The sequence below is a fragment of the Dermacentor albipictus genome, chromosome 1 (assembly GCF_038994185.2).
Source record: "Dermacentor albipictus isolate Rhodes 1998 colony chromosome 1, USDA_Dalb.pri_finalv2, whole genome shotgun sequence".
In the NCBI taxonomy this organism is placed as follows: domain Eukaryota; kingdom Metazoa; phylum Arthropoda; class Arachnida; order Ixodida; family Ixodidae; genus Dermacentor; species Dermacentor albipictus.
In genome coordinates this window covers 284842286-284860758 of record NC_091821.1, presented here as the reverse complement: position 1 = coordinate 284860758, position 18473 = coordinate 284842286, and the positions used below count along the sequence as shown (strand labels likewise).

Genomic DNA, 18473 nt, shown 5'->3' with positions numbered 1-18473 from the left:
TGCAAACAAACCAGCTCAGATTGCGGTGGACCTTAAGACAAACAACACACGAAAACAAAGGTATCACGTATCAAGACACGAAAGAACCACGCATGCTATTTAGGTCCATGTTGCTCAGATGGCCGAGAATATTCCCACACAACCAACTTTCGCTAATGCAGGCTTCTGTGTTGCTCCTGCCTGTAAGATCGCACCATCAAGCAAAGGCTCATAACCGGATTTCCTATGAACAGATGGCTAGTTCCTTATTGTGCGCGCTGGGCTACTGAATGTATCGATTACCAAGAAGGTGTGATTGTTCAAAGTAATCGGTACAAATTTCATACACGGAATTATACTTTGCTTGAAGGGCTCGAGCGCAATGCATGCGATGCTTTTCATAACCGCCCTCTTGCGTAGTATAACCTTGATCCAGGAAGTGAAGATTTAATGTGACATTGCCAAAAGCCCCAAATCGGGGCGGGTAACGTAAGACACGTGTGTGTGTGCTACAGTGACTCGAGGGAACTAGCGCGAATGAGAAACAAAGGCGCCGCCAAACGGTCAATGGCGCCTTGAGAGAGCGCGCCGCCTGGCGCTCGTCACGAAAAGGGCTGCTGCTGCCCCGCACGGCCTCATTCACCGGTTTGATGGCTGCTGCTGCTGCTGGGTTGCTGCTGTGCGCCGTCGCCGTCGTCCCGCAAGGTACGGAGCCAGTTGCCGCCGCCAAGGCCGGCTCGGCAGCCTTGGGGAAAGTTACCGTGACCCACTCTCGGTCGAAGCGCTTTCGCCAATGGCCTCTTTCATCACGTGCTAATTCGCCAGTTGAAATAGCTGGTCGGCAAATATGTCAGGCAAGGTTATCCATCTGGCACAATTTGGCGGTTTCCTTTGCAACAGTTATGTATGCCTCTGCCCCGTCCTCTAAAAGAAGCCACGCTACGTACTTTGCTAGAGTGATAACCGAGCATGAGTTGTTGTCACATAAAAGCGTCCGGCGTGTTGTTAGAAGGCATACCATATGCTCTGGTAACCAACGTTGCAAGGGTGTACCGTGGTGCAACGGGTTTTCAGGCAGTGTCACTTTTGAGCGTGGTACTGGCCATGAACTGAGCTATCGCACTGAAAATGTCCATGTTTGGCTAATGCCGATCGAGCCGGTCGATGCTGCTGTAGCGTGTTGTTATTAACCAATCTAGGGTCGTATTCACTTAGTAGGAAATTTTTGTGCCGTGCAAGTGGAACCGCATCACTGACAAAACGTTTCTGGGCGGCAACGCTGTGACGAAGCTACAATATTTGTTGCGTGGCAGGAATGGCCGCCAAAATGGTAGCAGGGATGATATGCCTGCCAGAAAATTTGATATTCTTGGCGGGCTGATACTATATAAGCCATCGGTGAAGAATTTTAGCGACAAAAAATTCGTTTTGCACAGTTCTTACGTCAAGTCATTCTTTTTTTGTTACGTACATTTGAAGAGATTTCAAGCTTGCCAATATTTATATACATTGTGGTTCACGTTGCTAAACAAGCACGTTTTACGCTATGCTTTTCTATCGATGGACAGTTGGCGATTTTGCTGTTCAAATAGATTTTATTAGAGAAACGACCGCATGTTCTGAAAAATAATTTGCTGGTGGCGTTTATTATCATTTGTGTTACAAAACAACCGCATCGACTTGATTTATTTGAGCGGTGTCGTGTAGGTTGCACAGCATGCATACCACACGCAGGTGGTGAAAAAGCTTTGTTTTTGCAGGGAAGCCATCGTGCAACAAGCTTTGAAAAACGACGTCTTTTTTCGCAATGTTGTTCCAAGAAACCTGACCACGCCAGTAATTCTTGTGTTCGTAATTTATTAATCATTCTTTTCCGTTGTTGTAGATACGACTGATACGTCAACACTAGGATTTCCGAATACATTTGATTACGCAAGTTTCAGTTGTTTGCGCCCCGATATATATTGCGGGGCTCATTTTTTCGCGTTTATGTGAAAGGCCGCGGAATATAAAATTGAGTAGACTAGGCTTGCGCGCTGCCAGCAGTGTTACACGTTGGAACTAAAAACACGTTGCATGGCTATCGCTTTCGCAGTCTTGTTGGTGTAGAATAGCGACGAGCCTCGCTATGATAAGCAGTCTGCCAAATTAAAAACGAAAAACATTGGCTTGCAGCGAGAAGCCATGCCAAGCATGAGTGTATAATAGTCACGTCAACGAATGGCGATATGTCATGTTTATGACCGATCTATTACACGGGCTGCGTGTTTGAAAGCCTCGGCGCCCAAGCGGGAAGTTGAATTTTCCTGACCGTGGCGGAACAGCTCATACTTAAAAAAAACAATTGGAATACGTGCCCCGGTCGTGGCATCAAGCCCCAGCAAAGCAGCCTGATGCTCTAACCATCCACCACAATCGCAATTTTTTTCTCTATTACATTGGAGTAAAATATTTTAGAAAACCAAAGCTCTATAGAAATTGAAGGTGGCTCCAAAACACACTTAAAAACCCTGACAAGCAAATGCAAGCGTCCAATAAAGAGACAGCCCGGCAGTGACTTTGAGCTGCATGGACGCTGTGAGCGTGAACAGCGGGGATCGAGTGCTTCGCGGTGATTACGCGTGCCTGTCGCACATTCTACTGCAGCAGAGGCTACGCAGGCACATTAACATGTCATATGGTGGGTCACAGGGGTATGTTAAAGGAAGGAAACTAACTGGGCGACACCTGAATCTTTCTTTTAAAACTTCTCTGGAAGAACGCGGGAGGGGTGCTACAATTTACAGCGGAGGGATTAATCGTTTCAGCAAGCGGACACAAAACGCCGAGCACAGCAACCCCTTTTCTCCCACCAAGTTTTGAGGGGAAGGGTTACCGAACGTGACACAAAGTTTTCACACCTGGAGGAAAGATCATTCGCCGGACACGCTTAAGTACATCTAGATACTTCCATTCCAATTAAGGTGCACGATAAGGGGGAACAGGGAGCAATGTGTCTACAAGTGCAGCGGAAATTTCTTTGGGGTAGGCAGTGAAACTATAAGCCACATTAATACGAGCCTTTAGAAAGTAACAACTTTCAACAACCTCCTTCAAGAAGCCTCAAGGAGCCTGTTGGCACATCCCTGACATGTGACTAAGCAACTATCTCTGCAAGGAAGTTGCTTAGGCTGTTGATAGTGACATTTGTATCGCATGGGTTGAAGCAACTATTCCCTCACTCTCTAAAGGTAAAACTCCTGGACCTGACGGTCTGAGTGAAGATTTCTGTTTTTTTACTCTGTTAACTCCTTTTCTGCTTAAGGTATAAGCAGAAGCTTACAGATGAGTATACCTGACCTCCACGCTCTATCACGGCACACTGTACTTATCCCAAAAAGCAGTGCTACAACTAAATTGCAGAAAACCCGCCGCGGTTGCTCAATGGTTATGGTGTTGGGCTGTTGAGCATGAGATCGTGGGATTGAATCCGGCCGTGCAGCCGCATTTCGATGAGGGCGAAATGCGAAAACACCCGTGTACTTAGATTTAGGGGCACGTTAAAGAACCCCAGGTGGTCGAACTTTCTGGAGTGCCCCACTACGGTGTGCCTCATATTCGGAAAGTGGTTTCCATAATTTAATTAATGTAAACTCCGTTAAACTCCATAATTTAATTATAATGTTTTAACTAAATTGCAGTAAGTTGAGGAATGTCGCCCCACATCACTTTGCAACGTGAATTATAAAATATTCGCCAAGATATTAGCTAACCGCTTTGATACCGTAATTCGATCAGCGGTGGGATACCAATAAACGTGTGGGATTAGAGGAAGATCAATCCGCGCAAATATCTGTGTGTAGTGGCCTGTGGTCGAATTTGTAGAAGTTCGGATTGCATTAGTGGAGGTTCATTTGGCAAATGTATTTGCCTCAATACCTATTCTTTTGTTAATAAAGGAAAAATGAGAGATCCACCCGTTCGTAGCAATTGCTACAAGGGAAGCCTTTGTAAGGAAACCTCTATTACGTCAAACTCTTGCCTTTGCTTCGTGTTGTCAACAAATTCAACTTCACCCTACCATCTCCTAGCCGCCTCGTTAGCTCAAATGGTAGAGCGGTTGCCCCGGAAAAGTGGTGGTCCTGGGTCGTGTCCCGGACCAGGACTAATTTTTCTTCAACTGTGAGGCTTTTCTTTGAGAAACCCGTATGGGTTTCCTTAGTTGCAATTGCTACGAACGGGTGGATGTCTGATTTTCCCTTCATTAGTTACTTCTCTCCACCTTGCGGGTTTCCGCACAACTATTACGTCACCTCTCCTTCTGTGTGCTACAGCACGTAACATCGTCTTTTGAAATGTATTAAGATGGCTTCTCTCTCCGAATCCATCTTCCTCAGGGCTTCGGTAAAGCAAGGCTTGCCTTTGTCCCCGCTCTTGTTTGCTTTGTACTTGGAGCCGCATTGTGCACCCATTCTGAATGCTGACACCTTTCACGGGTTCACATTGCCATTCAATGTGGTTCATGCACCTGCCTATGCGAACAACGCCTTTTTTCTGTAACGTATTCTTGGATTGTAGCGCGTAGTGACACACACAGACTAGAAGACAGCAGTCATGTTCGTATGCTGGGGTATTTGCAATCACTTATACGTATTTTGATAGTTTCAATAAAGATTTCGTTGAAAGGTAGTGCTCGTCCTATCTTCTCCTAGTCTCTGTGTGTGGCACTTCGCGCTACAATCCAAAAATATGTTACCGTACCAACTCGACAACTTTCTATTGTTTTGCCTTTTTTCTGTGCTGACAAGAAAAGTGTAGAGATTGCACTTGCCATAACGCAGCATTTTTGTGTAGTTTTCGGTGCAGCTGTTAACTCTGAAAAGAGCTCAGGATTTTGGTTTAGTGTATGGTGTACGATACCAAATCACTTTGCAGGTATTCGGTTGGAAGCATGGCTCAAAATATTTCTACGTGTACCCCTCTCTCAGTGCTGAAACAGTAAACCTTAGTGGTCAGTGCAAGTTACACAAGTACAGAGTCAGGTTAACAACTGGCAGGAGTGGCAGGTGTCCATATGCAGCCGAGCTGAAGCTTGCAGCTGTCTTCCTAGCTGGTCGACTTACGTCTGTCCTGCAAGTATTACACTGCTCATGGCTTAGGTTGGAAGCTTGCCATCATGTGTTTGTTACTTTTGTCTGGAACTCACGTAATGAGGTCATGTGGTGTGAAAGAAAGTTTACTTAAAATAAAGAAAAACAATACTGGAGGCCTTCTTCAAGTTGCTGCTACCGATGCCCTCTTCCGCACAGAAGGCGTCGCATGTTACAGCGAAGCTGTATATGGCTAGCCGATTCGTCCATCCGCCCATCTGTCTGTCGCCTGTACACCGAAAACTCCTCCGGCGCAACCCCATGCGTATGCGCTAAATGAAAGAAAGAGACGCGCGATTGGCTGCGTCACTGGTGACGTCGTCGCTCTCCGTCACCGCCGATCGAGCGCGCGCGCAGCAGTTTCTCTTCGGCTCCGAAATGGGTGGGCCATGCGTCATACTTAGTCCTTGGGAGCAGCAGCTTTCGATCAGCGGCGCCGCGACCAGAACCGGGAACGAGCTTATCTACGGGCACAAGAACAGGCACGTGCGATCGAGCGCAAGCAGCAACTGCGTACTGAGGATCCGGCAGTGTACGAAGAAGTTGTTTATGCTGGATCCACACGACGGACTAAATCCGTCTTTTCCGCGACGGACTGCGCATCACGAGGCTACAAGTCCCGGATTTATGCCGTCCGCGCGTCGTCCGCCACCCCCACGGACGGAAAATGCCGAACTATTTTTCGCATCCGGATTCTGACGGTCGAATGCTACGTATTTAGCTTAGGATGCTCTAGAAATCTGCCAACAATGCACAGACGTGAGCCCTTGCTTGAAGCGAGGTATCACAGCATTACCTGCAGCGTTGTTTCTCTGGTATTGCTCGCGTCATCACGGTGTCCTGCCTTCCTATACGATGACCCACACGCGACAGCAACTGAAGAAGCTGCTCTCTTGTCACTTGAAGCAGCCTCCGGGATTCCTCAATGTCACTGACCAACATCTCTTGGTAGAAGTGGTTTTTGCATGCCCATATGCTTATTGGCGATATAGTCCTTATGCCAACAATGCCTCTCTCGATTAAACAAGTACTCGTCATCATCCAATTCGGACAAAGCAACAGCCATTGCGGCCAATGGTCGTTTCCTTTCGATCTCCATGTTCATTCAGAGCGAAAAACAAATAGGACCCAGTCTTCATTACACCGATGGCGCTATCTAGAGAGAGTAGAAACAAGCAAACATTTGTAACTAACGGCCACTGAGATCTGCTTGGGCCGCCGCCAAACTTTCGAGGTCCTGTTCAACCAATACAGCCACTCTAAGCCTACACGCCAAGAATCTGTGTATGGCTTTCGGAAACGGTGCCGAAGCGTCACGAATACTTTGCTGTCGAAGCTTCTGGACACAAATTTAAAGCAAAATACAAGCATCAGTTTGAAACTTACAGGCCACACAGTGAACGACGACGAGTTGATAGGTTCGCAGCGGACGCCAGCCGCTTCGGGCAGTGTCGCCATGTTTATTTTTCCTGCGTGGTCGTCTGCTCACCCTGTCCATCGTCTGGATGCGCTTTTAATGAACAGTCGGGATTAACACAGTGATACACACCGGTGCCGCACGTTTCAGCTTCGCAGGTTAACCATCTGTCCGGAGTGCTTGGGCGGTGCTTTTTTTATAGCATGGTGCATGATAGCTCAGACACCTTGCATACTATCTCGTTAGTCCATCTATAAGGATCTTTCGATTTCTACATCTAGTCGTTCAGCATTGCATCGTCAACAGATTGTTTGGGTGAAGCAGGTGGAACAGGGCAGCATCGTGTTAAGCTCTCAGCTTAGAACAAATAAGTCATTGATTTCTTGGGGTTGCGCTACAGGAAATGAGAACGCATCCTATGTAATGGTGCATAACATGAGTCCACGGTTTCAGCGTAACCACTGACATTTAAAAGAATTAAGTTTTTTTTGTTAATGGTAATACTTTTGCCTATTAGCAGGCGATAAAATTAGCTCTGTGTGATCACTGCAAATTATCTCTGAGTTTCCATTAGCACAGTAGTTCTACGTCATGGTATATACACGTCACTTTCTATCAATGTTTTTGTAGTTTAGGTAATGTGCCGCAGTCGGCCACATTCGCATGGACAGGACGAGAAGTTCTTGAACTGCAATGTTCAAACTTGATTGTACATGTTTGATTGTACATGCAAAGTTGTACACTTGGATAACCATGGCGACAATAATGTAATATTCTCTACTACACATTCGCTGCAGGAACACTCATGGCGGCAACCTGAACGCACCGCGGTTGTCGAAAAGGCGTTGAGGTTCATTCATTCTTCACTCTGCTTCCATGGTTGGCAAAACGCGCCGAGCGCAACAAAAGAAATGCTTACAAACTTTTGTTTGAATTCTACAATTACAGCCCCCGCAGGGGCGTCTGCGTCAGCAGGCGTTTGGTGTTACGACACCACGTACCCGAGCACATAAGGGTTGGACCCTCCCGCGTGTAGCCGTGCGCGGCTTAGCCGTGTCTGACGAAAGGGGGATCCTGTAGGTTGAGCCCATGCTGGGTGTTTGGACCTTTAAGGCCCCCCAGTGGAGGCAACACACCTCTTTGGCATCTGCTTTACATAGACGGCACCCCCGGACTGACCCACCCGGGGCAAATCAGTAGTTGCCTTTTCCTGTCTCTCTCTCCCTCCAGCCTTCGTCTTTCTCTCACTTTTCATCTTTCCTGTCTTCTCCTAGCTTCCGCTTACTTCCAATTTTTCCAGGCAGCAAGGGTTAACCTTGTGTGAATAGCCAAGCTAGGTTATCTCATATTTGGTTATAGTGATAATGTGCAACTGGCGTTTGCAGGACCTGTTACAGTCCCTGTTGGGCTCCATGTTGGACTGTTACAGTCCCTTGTTGGGCTTCATGGTGGGTGGTTGGCGTTATTGCCGATAACTACAGATTCCTCTATGGATAGCTCTTTTTCTCCACTCCCTGATCGCCCTCAGAAAAGAGGGCGCACCGATGATGTTTTCCAGTTTTTCGGATGCCAAGTCCACAACTTCCCACGTTTCCATGTAGTTCACTCGGAAAAACCCGGCAAACCAGTGCGCACCATTTTACCGTTCCTTGTATCAAAGACTTTGACTGATGTTTTTGGACCCGGTTATAAGGCGACCTGGATGGGAAGCGGTGATCTACTCCTGGAGATCCGCGATAAGAAGCAATACGAGAAACTGTCGAAACTAGTGTCATTTGGGGAGACCCAACTAACAGTAACCCCGCACTGTACTATGAACTCCACCCGCGGCGTTGTGTCGGACGATGACTTGCTGGGGCTCACTGAGGCTGAACTCTTGGAGGGCTTCAGTGAACAGAATGGAGTCAATGTCAAAAGAATTAAGATGAGGCGAGATGGCAAAGAAACTCAAACCAAGCACTTGATAATCTCCTTCGGATCAAGTGTCCTGCCCCAGTCAATCGAGGCAGAGTACATCAAGCTCTGTGTTAGGCCATATGTGCCCAATCCGCTCAGATGTTTCAAATGCCAACGTTTCGGCCACAGTTCGCAGAGCTGCCGAGGCCGTCAAACCTGTGCGAAGTGCAGTGCCCATGAACATACTTCTGAAGCTTGCGAGAACACTCTCCTTTGTGTAAACTGTGAAGGGGAGCACGCCGCATACTCGCGGTCGTGCCAATCCTGGAAAAAAGAAAGAAATTGTGACCATAAAAGTAAAGGAAAACATAACTTTCAAGGAGGCACGCAGGCGGGTATCCAACCTGCCCAAGAACACATTTGCCGATGTGGCCCGTCAGGGGGCAGCGCCACAACGGCCTTCGGCAGCTGACTGGCCGACACACAGTGAGCCGGAAGTGATGTCAACCCCCCCCCCCCCCGGCGGTTGCAGCTAGCGCTGCTCCGCTACCCCAGCAGAAGGGGCCATCCACCTCCGGGCAGGTGGCCTCAAAGGCCTCATCCAACGTGCCGGTGCCGAGGCCTTCACGCCAAACAAAGCGCTCGGAAGAGCGCGTGTACAGCGCCTCGCAAGAGGCGATGGACACAACCACCAACACGATGGCGCGACCAGCGCCTAAGGAGCGGCGAGGCTCTCTCCATCGCTCCAAAAAAGAAAGCTCCTGTCAAGGCGCCTGCAAAAGGCCCGTGAGCTAATTCTCGTCTCTTAAACACTATACACAAATGCTACAATGGAATGTTAGACGACTCCTCCATAACCTAGACGACATTAGAGAACTCCTACACAAACACAATCCCAAGTTGCTGTGTTCAAGAGACACATCTGAAGCCTACGAACACAAATTGTCTCCGTCACTACGCAATCTATCGTAAAGACCGCAATGAGGCGAACGCCTCGGCTGGCGGTGTAGCAATAGTTGTTGACACGTCAGTAGCTTTTCTTCATGTCGCCCTTCAGACGCCCCTTGAGGCAGTGTCAGTTCGGGCAATTTTTTTTAATAAACTAATCACTGTATGTTGCATATACATACCCCCAAAATATGATATCCGAAAAAATCAATTTTTGTAACCTAATTAATCAGCTCCCGGACCCCTACCTAATCGTAGGCGATTTGAACGCCCACAACACCATGTGGTGGGGAGACGCGCGATGTGACGCGAGAGGTCGTTTTATTGAAAATTTTTTGCTGAATTCCGGTGCATGCCTCTTCAACAAGAAGGAACCGACGTATTTTGTATTTATCATAATTCATATTCGTCAAAAGACCTGTCGCTTGGCTCTGCCTCAATTTTTCCTGATTTACAATGGCATGTAACCAAAAATCTCTATGGAAGTGACCATTTCCCTATAACATTAAATTTAATACATTAACATGAATCCCCTCCACATGCCCCCCAGTGGAAATTAGCCTCCGCTGAATGGAATCATTTTAACTCATCCACTTGCGTGTTACGAGATCTTATCAGTGATTTTAACATAGATGAAGCAGTTGAATATTTTACTTGTTTTATACTCGACGCAGCTGAAAAGTTTATTCCCCAAACACAAGGTCTCTCTTGTAGAAGACGGGTGCCCTGGTGGAATGAGCAGTGCAGATTGGCGCGAAAGAAACAAAACAAAGCGTGGGGTTTGCTGCGTCGTTACCCAACTGCAGAAGAACTCATGGAATTTAAACTCGTAAAATCACAGGGAAGGCGCACCCGGTGTTAGGAATGGCCGTACGGGGTGGCAACGTGCCAGCGTTCAGCCCGCTGCACGTGTTCCAAGCCCACCAGACGAGGCGCCCTTCCGAGAACTGCCGATGACCGGCAGCCACGTGGCGCGTGGTCAGCTCAGGAATGTGGTACGGAGCAGAGTTCCACGAAGCCCTCTGACGTCAACACCGAGAGCTGAGCTGCACTGAGAGCTGTGTGTGTGTGCAACACGAACATTTCCGTCCACGGGGCTCTCGAACGTGTTAGCCTTTGTGTGTGTAGGCTCGAACGTGTTATGCCCCAACCACTGGCACGCGCTGGAAAGCTTCGGCGCGCGCCGAAGGGTCAAATGCGTCAACGCGTCGGTCGAAAACGCGCTGAAGCGGAACGTCGCGCAGCGATTATGCCTTCCCCGCAGGGGCACCTTGAGACTCAAGGTGATGGTGCTTGGCGCCACCACGGACCCTTAGCCCCCATACCGAAGCTGTAATCCGCACCGTGGCGACAGGTTGTAAGGTGAAGGGTAGAAACCATGAACGGTGGCGGTCGGAGCCATGGTCAAGCCCCGGCCGACGGGCTCCCCGTCTGTTTACCAGGCGGGGGACTCCGGGACCTTCTTGTGTCTATAAGGGTGAAACACAGGTGACACAATAGGAACCCTTAATCCATACATGCCGCATGGATTCTCAATTTCCCCCTCTAAAAAAAAACGATCGGAACTGGAAACGGTACCGCACCGAAGGAATCAAGGTTACAACTCAGAAATGTGCTGAAAATTTTCCACAGTTCCTGGTAGTTCACGCTGTTGAGCAAAACGCTCCAGTGGCCAATCTATCAGTGTTTGTACTACAAAAGTGGCTAGTAGCTAACATAGGCGAAGAATATGAAGCAAAAAAACTGTCCTCAGGAGATCTGCTTGTTGAAGTCAAATCCAAAAAGCAAAGTGATACGTTACTTGCACAAAAGAAGCTTGCTGACCATAACATCACTGTAACACCTCACAGAAGCCTGAACAGCGTTCAGGGAGTAATTTCTGAGCGGCTGCTAATGACCGAAAACGAAAATGAGCTCCTCGAGAATTTGCGAGACCAAGGAGTAACGTCCCTTCGCCGCATAAATATAAGGCGCAACGGCGAAGAAAAAACAACACCTCACATCGTGCTAACATTCGGCAGCACTCGCTTGCCAGAGTCTGTCCGGGTTGCATTCATCAGGTGCCCAGTGCGCCCATACATCCCTAACCCTAGGAGATGTTTCAAGTGCCAAAGGTATGGCCATGGCAGCAACACATGTAGAGGCAAGGAGACTTGTGCCAAATGCGCCGAAACAGAACATACTACTGACAACTGCCAAGCAAGCGAAACAAAGTGTGCAAATTGCAACGGTCCACATGCAGCGTACTCACGAACCTGTGAAGTATTCAAAAAAGAAAAACAAATAATCAATCTAAAAGTACGAGAAAGCATATCTTACCCTGAGGCAAGAAAAAAGTTCAGTCAGGAGACATCCAGATCATATGTTGACGCCGTGCGCCGGGGGGCCGAGCGGCGTCTGGTTACAGTGGGCACACAGTACACCATTGTTGATGTGTGCCTGCCCCGTCCCCCACCCGAACGGCACCCCGGTGTCGGCACCATTGACATTCCGGAGGTGCACCTGACGGCGGCCTCTGGCACAACCAAAGTTAGTGGGAGTGGCGACACACCACTCCAACTTCAGGCCACTGTCCAGGCAGGGCCATCCACAACTATGACAGGTGCAGCCAAGGCTGCCATACTACCACACAAGAAAGGCTCGCTGGCCCCTGAGCCGGTAGGCCGCAGGGCTTCCCCCCATCGGGAGAAGCCACAAATCCGTACCCCCGCGGGTTCCCCGCGGAAACCCATCACCTCGCTGGAGGCGATGGATATAAGCAGTAGCCCGCCTCCGCAGCAGCGGCGGCGCAACTCCTTTGATTACAAAAAGGGAGGAAAAATTCCAATAACGGGTCCCACAAAACCGGGAGCATAGGTCTTGAAATACATCCGTCCGAAATACATACGAAGTTATTAGATATGGCGTTCCTCATTCACTGGAACTGTCGAGGCATATTAAAAAACTACGGTGACATAAAAGATATTCTTTCAGTATATTCCCCGGTTGTTTTGTGTCTCCAGGAGACAAACTTGGGATCAAAACATAAAAATATTTTAAGTAAATATAAAGTCTTTCGTCACGACCGAGAGCAAGCGAATAGGCTCTCTGGAGGTACTGCCATAGTTGTTCAAAGTAGTGTGCCTACTCGTGAAGTGCAGCTTCAGACTACATTTGAAGCTGTTGCAGTATCTGTAGTACACTTTAAAACAATTACAGTATGCTCCGTATATATCCAACCACACCTGACAGTAACGCTTCATGATTTAGAAGACCTTTTAAAACAATTACAAGAGCCATATCTGTTAGTCGGCGACTTTAATGCTCATTCCAATTTGTGGGGAAGCGAACAAACGGACACTAGAGGCCGTATTTTAGAAGATTTTATTCTCTGCAATAATCTATGCCTGCTAAACAGGGGCAAACACACATATTGCTCTCCAAGCTCCGGAAAATGGAGTTCGATAGATTTGTCTCTTACATCACCTTCTGTTTTTAATGCTTTTAAATGGGATGTCTTGGACAACCCGTATGGTAGCGATCATTTACCTGTTCTTATCAACCTAACATCATCTCCCCAAATCATTCCTACAAAACCACGACGTTGGAGGCTCCATTTGGCCGACTGGGTGCTCTTTCAAGAAAATGCCAGCTTAGAAAAAATAGATCCACATAATTTAGATATAGATGAACTTAATGAAATTTTCACAAACTACATTATCTCTGCAGCGCTCCTGGCCATACCTCAATCTTCTGGAGTGGTGAAACAAAACCACAAAACCTGGTATACAAAAGAATGTAGAATAGCAAAAAAGAAACAAAACAAAGCATGGGGAAACTTTCGAAGGTACCCCACGCAGAAAAATCTCATAGACTTTAAAAAGGCAAGAGCACAAGCCCGATATATCCGCCGTAGAACCGAAAAGACTTCGTGGCAAAATTACGTGACTTCCATAAATAGCTCAACCACATCAAAAGAAATGTGGGCGAAGGTACGAAAGCTAGATGGTAAATACTCCCCTTTCACACTTCCTCTTCTAACAGCCCCTGGTATACAAACAAACATCGAAGAACAGGCAGACATTTTAGGTGAATTTTTTTCGGCAGTTACCAGCTCATCAAACTACACAGAATCATTTCTTACGTACAAAAACACAGCCGAGAAACAAAGACTCCCTACAAGTGGATATACAAATGAACCGTATAATAAATTATTCACAGTTCAAGAAATCAACACAGTCTTGTCCGCTGGTAAACAGACTGCACCCGGCCCTGACGGAATACACTATCAAATGCTGTCCCACCTCTCTGAACCTGCCGTAGAGGCACTGTTAAGTTTCTTTAATAAGGTGTGGGTATCGGGTAAACTACCCGAAGCCTGGAAGAAGGCCATCATTGTTCCATTTTTAAAGCCCGAAAAACCACCAACCTCTCCGAGTAGTTACAGGCCCATAGCGCTCACCAGCTGCCTCGCAAAATCCTTTGAAAGTATAGTGAATATGAGATTAACCTTCGTGCTAGAAGCCCGTGAGCTTCTCGATGCCCATCAGTGCGGTTTCAAAAAGGCATGCTCCACAACAGACCACCTAGTTCGTCTTGAAAATACTGTCCGTGAAGCCTTTATACACAAACAACAATGTCTCGCTGTTTTCTTCGATTTAGAGAAAGCTTATGACACGACCTGGAGGTACGGAATTCTTCACGATTTGGCTGAACTTGGCATTCGTGGCAGGATGCTGAACTGCCTAAAAGACTTCCTGTCAAACCGTTCATTCCATGTACGCCTCGGTTCAACCCTGTCGAGAAATTTCATTCAAGAAAATGGAGTGCCCCAAGGGAGTGTTTTAAGCACGACCCTCTTTGTTGTTAAAATGAATTCAGTCAGCAAAATAATTCCAAGGTCAATTATGTATTCAATCTATGTCGACGATCTTCAGATAGCTTGCACATCCTCAAACATAGCAACATGCGAAAGACAAGTGCAGTTAACAATAAATAAACTTTCAACGTGGGCCGACCGAAATGGTTTCCGGTTCTCCCCACAGAAAACAGTGGCCATCCTTTTTTCACTCAAACGTGGCCTACAGACAGATCCTAGACTATACCTGAACGAAGCGGAATTGCCGGTAAAAAGTGAACACAAATTTCTGGGCATCACTTTCGACAGAAAACTGACCTTCTTGCCGCACATAAAAAACCTGAAGAAGAAAACGTCCCAATCATTAAACATATTAAAGGTTCTTTCACATAAACGCTGGGGGGCTGATAGGACCTGCCTTTTACACATCTACCGCAGTATTGTTCGCTCTTGCCTCGATTACGGGTGCATAGTCTACAACTCAGCTCGACCGTCCTACCTGAAGCAATTAGATCCAGTTCATAACTCAGGTCTGCGCCTCGCAAGCGGGGCATACAGGACATCACCGATAAACAGCCTATATGTCGAATGTAACGAACCAGCCCTCGCAGATAGAAGAGCCATGCTCACATGTGCATATGTCCTAAAAACACGCTCACTACCAAAACATCTCTGCTACTCCATAGTTACGAAGTGCCAGTCTAAGCAGCTTTTCAACAACAAACCGAATGCGACGAGACCCCTTATTCTCAGATTTGAAGAAATTTGCCAGGAATTAGGTATTCTAGACACGCTGCCTGATGTTGCCCAGAGATCCGAACCACTACCACCTTGGCACACCTTTCCCAGTGTAGGTGACTACACACTGACACAATTTCACAAAAAGCAAACTCCACGTGAACATATAATACAAGAATTTTTGGCGTTAGACAAAAAGTACGAAGAACACACAGCATTTTATACTGACGGTTCTAAAACCCCACTTTACGTCGGAAGTGCTGTAGTGCAAGATAAATGGGAAAAGGTAGTCAGGTTGCCTCAGTGCGCGTCAATTTTCTCAGCCGAATGTCATGCCATTTCGGTGGCTGTATCAAAAATAGTCGAGATGAACATTCAAAACAGCATTATCTACACGGACTCGCTAAGTGCAATCACAGCACTGAAAGCCAGGAACGTAAGGGAACCTTTAATAGGAAATATAATCCATAACATAATAACTGCTCAAAAGCGAGGACACGAAATAAAGCTCTGTTGGGTACCAAGCCATCAAGGAATTAGAGGCAACGAGAGAGCTGACGCGTGCGCCGCTCAAGCCTGCCATAAGGATATCAGTACCGTAAATATACCCTATGCAGATTGCATGAAGTTAGTAAAAAACAAGCTTAAAGAAAAATGGCAGCGTACATGGAATAGCGAAGAAAATAACAAACTACATTTAGTAAAACCTATTCTAGGAGAATGGAGATCATGCAGGCATCAGGAACGTTTTATTGAAGTAATTTTATGCCGCCTGCGCATCGGACACACCCACTTAACACACAACTTTCTACTGAAAAAACAAGACAAACCCTTATGTGAGAAATGTGGCAATGAACTCACTGTAAATCACATTTTATTCTCGTGCACACAACTCGAACGGCTAAGGAAAAAACATTTTACTGTATTTTACAATGAACACATTCCCTTCCATCCCAGTCTGCTTTTAGGAGATAACCCACTAGTAGAAACTTCATCTGTTTTTAGTTTTTTGAAAGACGCAGCGATCCTAAACGCAATATAATATATAACAGAATTACTAATTCTATAATTTATTACCCGTTCTTTGCATGCATCTTATGATGCACCTCACCCATTTTCTCAGTCCTGAGAAGAAGGCTGAGGTCTTCAATTGGTTTGTTGGGCTCCTCAGAGTCCTTGTCTGGACAAGGACCTCGATAAGGATACCCAATTTTTGAAATAAGTTAGACCATGTGTTTGGCGCATGATAGCCTAAGTTGCTTATGCGCCATAAAACCCAATACAATACAATACAATTATGCCTTCAACCGATGCTTGAAGTTTACCCACGCGCCGCGAAGCTACGCCGGCGTGCACCAATGAGAGGCTACGACGAGTCGCAGGCGTCAACCAATCGGAGGCTGCGGAGACTCCGCTACTAGGCCTGACATGGCCGCCCGTACCTGCCCGTACGAAGGCGGCGGCACCAACGATCGTCCGAGTTCCTTGGGCGTACGACGCGCGCGACAGAGTTCCTGAAAAACAGTGTTGTAATAGTATGCCGACGACGACACGACCGACGACCGTGGGTTGTGGCAGTGCGACGTGGATCCGAAGCGACTTCGAACGACGCCGACTAATCCAACCTGCCCACTGGGTTCCGCCGGGGCTCAGTGCGATCGTCTGCTAAAACAGCCAACCGAATCACGATTACCGCAACTTCCGTGCTTGTTGTGTGTGCATTTTGTTGTGCTCAAAACGAATGGGAACATGTTTACGAGTTCCGAAGTCTGGATAATCAGCACTCGCCTATCGCCGATGTTGTTTACGTTACGCGTAGGCCTAGCGGGTCCATCGAGTTCGTAACTGGCGAGTGAACGAACTCACCTGAGAAACTCTGTCGAAGGAAATGAATTTTCAGGTCCGTTTGGTGCTGCAGTGATTTAAAATATGGCACTCTTGACTTCGTGTGACCTGTGATGTGGTGAATGAACCGTGTGAAAGTTGGGTTGGTCAACCGCGGCGTGTTTCGTGTGGTGTCGGTTGACTCAAGTTTAACGGGCAAGCTCTGCGCTGTTTCCAGTGGTAACGATAACTTCCGCCGAACTATTGGAAGTACTTACATAATCAGCCGTGCCGCCTGTTTCAGCTGACACTGCGCTCTTCTATTCGGCATGTGAATCCAGTTCAGTACAAGTTCACTGTACTCATTCACTAACTTCTTTCTAGTGCGTCCGTCTTTTGGGCTAGTTGGGCATAAATCGCTCGTGTAGCAATGAAGAACACTGACGCACTGAAGCATACGTGACAACACAGTCATGTTTGAGTCAGTGTGTCGTTATAGTTGAGCACTGCAAAAAGAAATTATCTGTTTGCAACATGTGCCCTGTGTGCAGTGCATAGCAGGACCTGCATCATGCAAGACCTATGCATGTAGCAGCGTACATCACGATTGCTTCGATGCCCGCTTCAGAATCAGCAAGTACTGAGTCAATGAAACTAATTGATTTTTTATCTCACTTTTGCTTATGGAAAGTGTAGATGGTGTGAGTGCATTGTGGGGAAGGTGAAAAGGTGTCATCAGTGTTTTGTGCAGTCAGTATGCTTAAACTGCTGGAATCCCTTCAGCCTCTACTAAAATGTTTCTTGCTGCGATACTATAGATTGTAGTCAGGACAAAGATCTACTCAAAACCAAGTTACTAATGCATCTGCGCAGAATGTGTTTGATTAACAAGTTAACGCTTCCACAACAACAATATGCCGATGCACAGCATGTGTGCTTACAATAAATACATTCCGTAAAGGTGAACGACTGGGCCTACAATATCAAACTTTGTAGTAGCACCGTAAAAAGTGCTGCCATGCATATCAGCCACAACGAAACTGCTGCACGTCCAACCTTCTTCCTTGGAGGCACTTCTATAAAGACTGTTCGGGCCCTTCCCATTCTGGGTGTAGCATTTAGCTGTTCTCTCAACTTTTCCGCATATGTCACCAGCCCTGTATGTAAGCACCGGCCCTTTCTTGGGTTTGTGTCCCGTGTCTCCCTTCCCTGATGACCTAAGGTTTTCCGAGCACTCTACACTTCTATCATTCTGTCACGACTTGAGTACTGCTCATCAGTATAGTTCCCGTACCAAACTCGCGACGCTAAGAAACTTAAGCTTGTTCAGCGCCGGACAATAGGCACCCTTTACTCCCGTCTTTTCGGTTGTCACAAGCTCATGCCAGCCTTCGAGGATTGCCTCAAACCCCTCAAGTAGCACACCCTGCAATACCTACGCAACATTGCACTAGTCTATACTGCAGGGTGTTTGATGTCTCTCTGGACAGCACTAATCTTTCTTCAGTTCGTCTGAACAAGTGGTCAGCACAGCCCGAGCCCTCATCACGCCTCTATGGCCCGACACCACAACTCCATGATTATATCTGGCATGCAGAGCTTTCTCTCCACCCCCCTGGCGATTTGGATTCTCCTTCCTTGGAACCAGACTTCATTGGCACTCCTGTGTGTTGTGCACCTGTCAAATGTGTGCGTGTGTGCCGTG

The 18473-nt window shown here is 47.2% G+C and overlaps 1 protein-coding gene across 1 annotated transcript in view; it reads left to right on the top strand.

Moving 5' to 3' along the window:
• The first annotated feature begins 583 nt into the window (after positions 1-583).
• The window catches only part of LOC139054426 (protein Skeletor, isoforms B/C-like), a 358514-nt gene continuing 340624 nt past the window's right edge, over positions 584-18473 (top strand). Inside the window, exon 1 of the mRNA XM_070531375.1 lies at positions 584-684. Within this exon, the coding sequence (XP_070387476.1) occupies positions 630-684 (55 nt within the window). The 5' untranslated portion in view covers positions 584-629. The remainder of the gene's footprint in view (positions 685-18473) is intronic.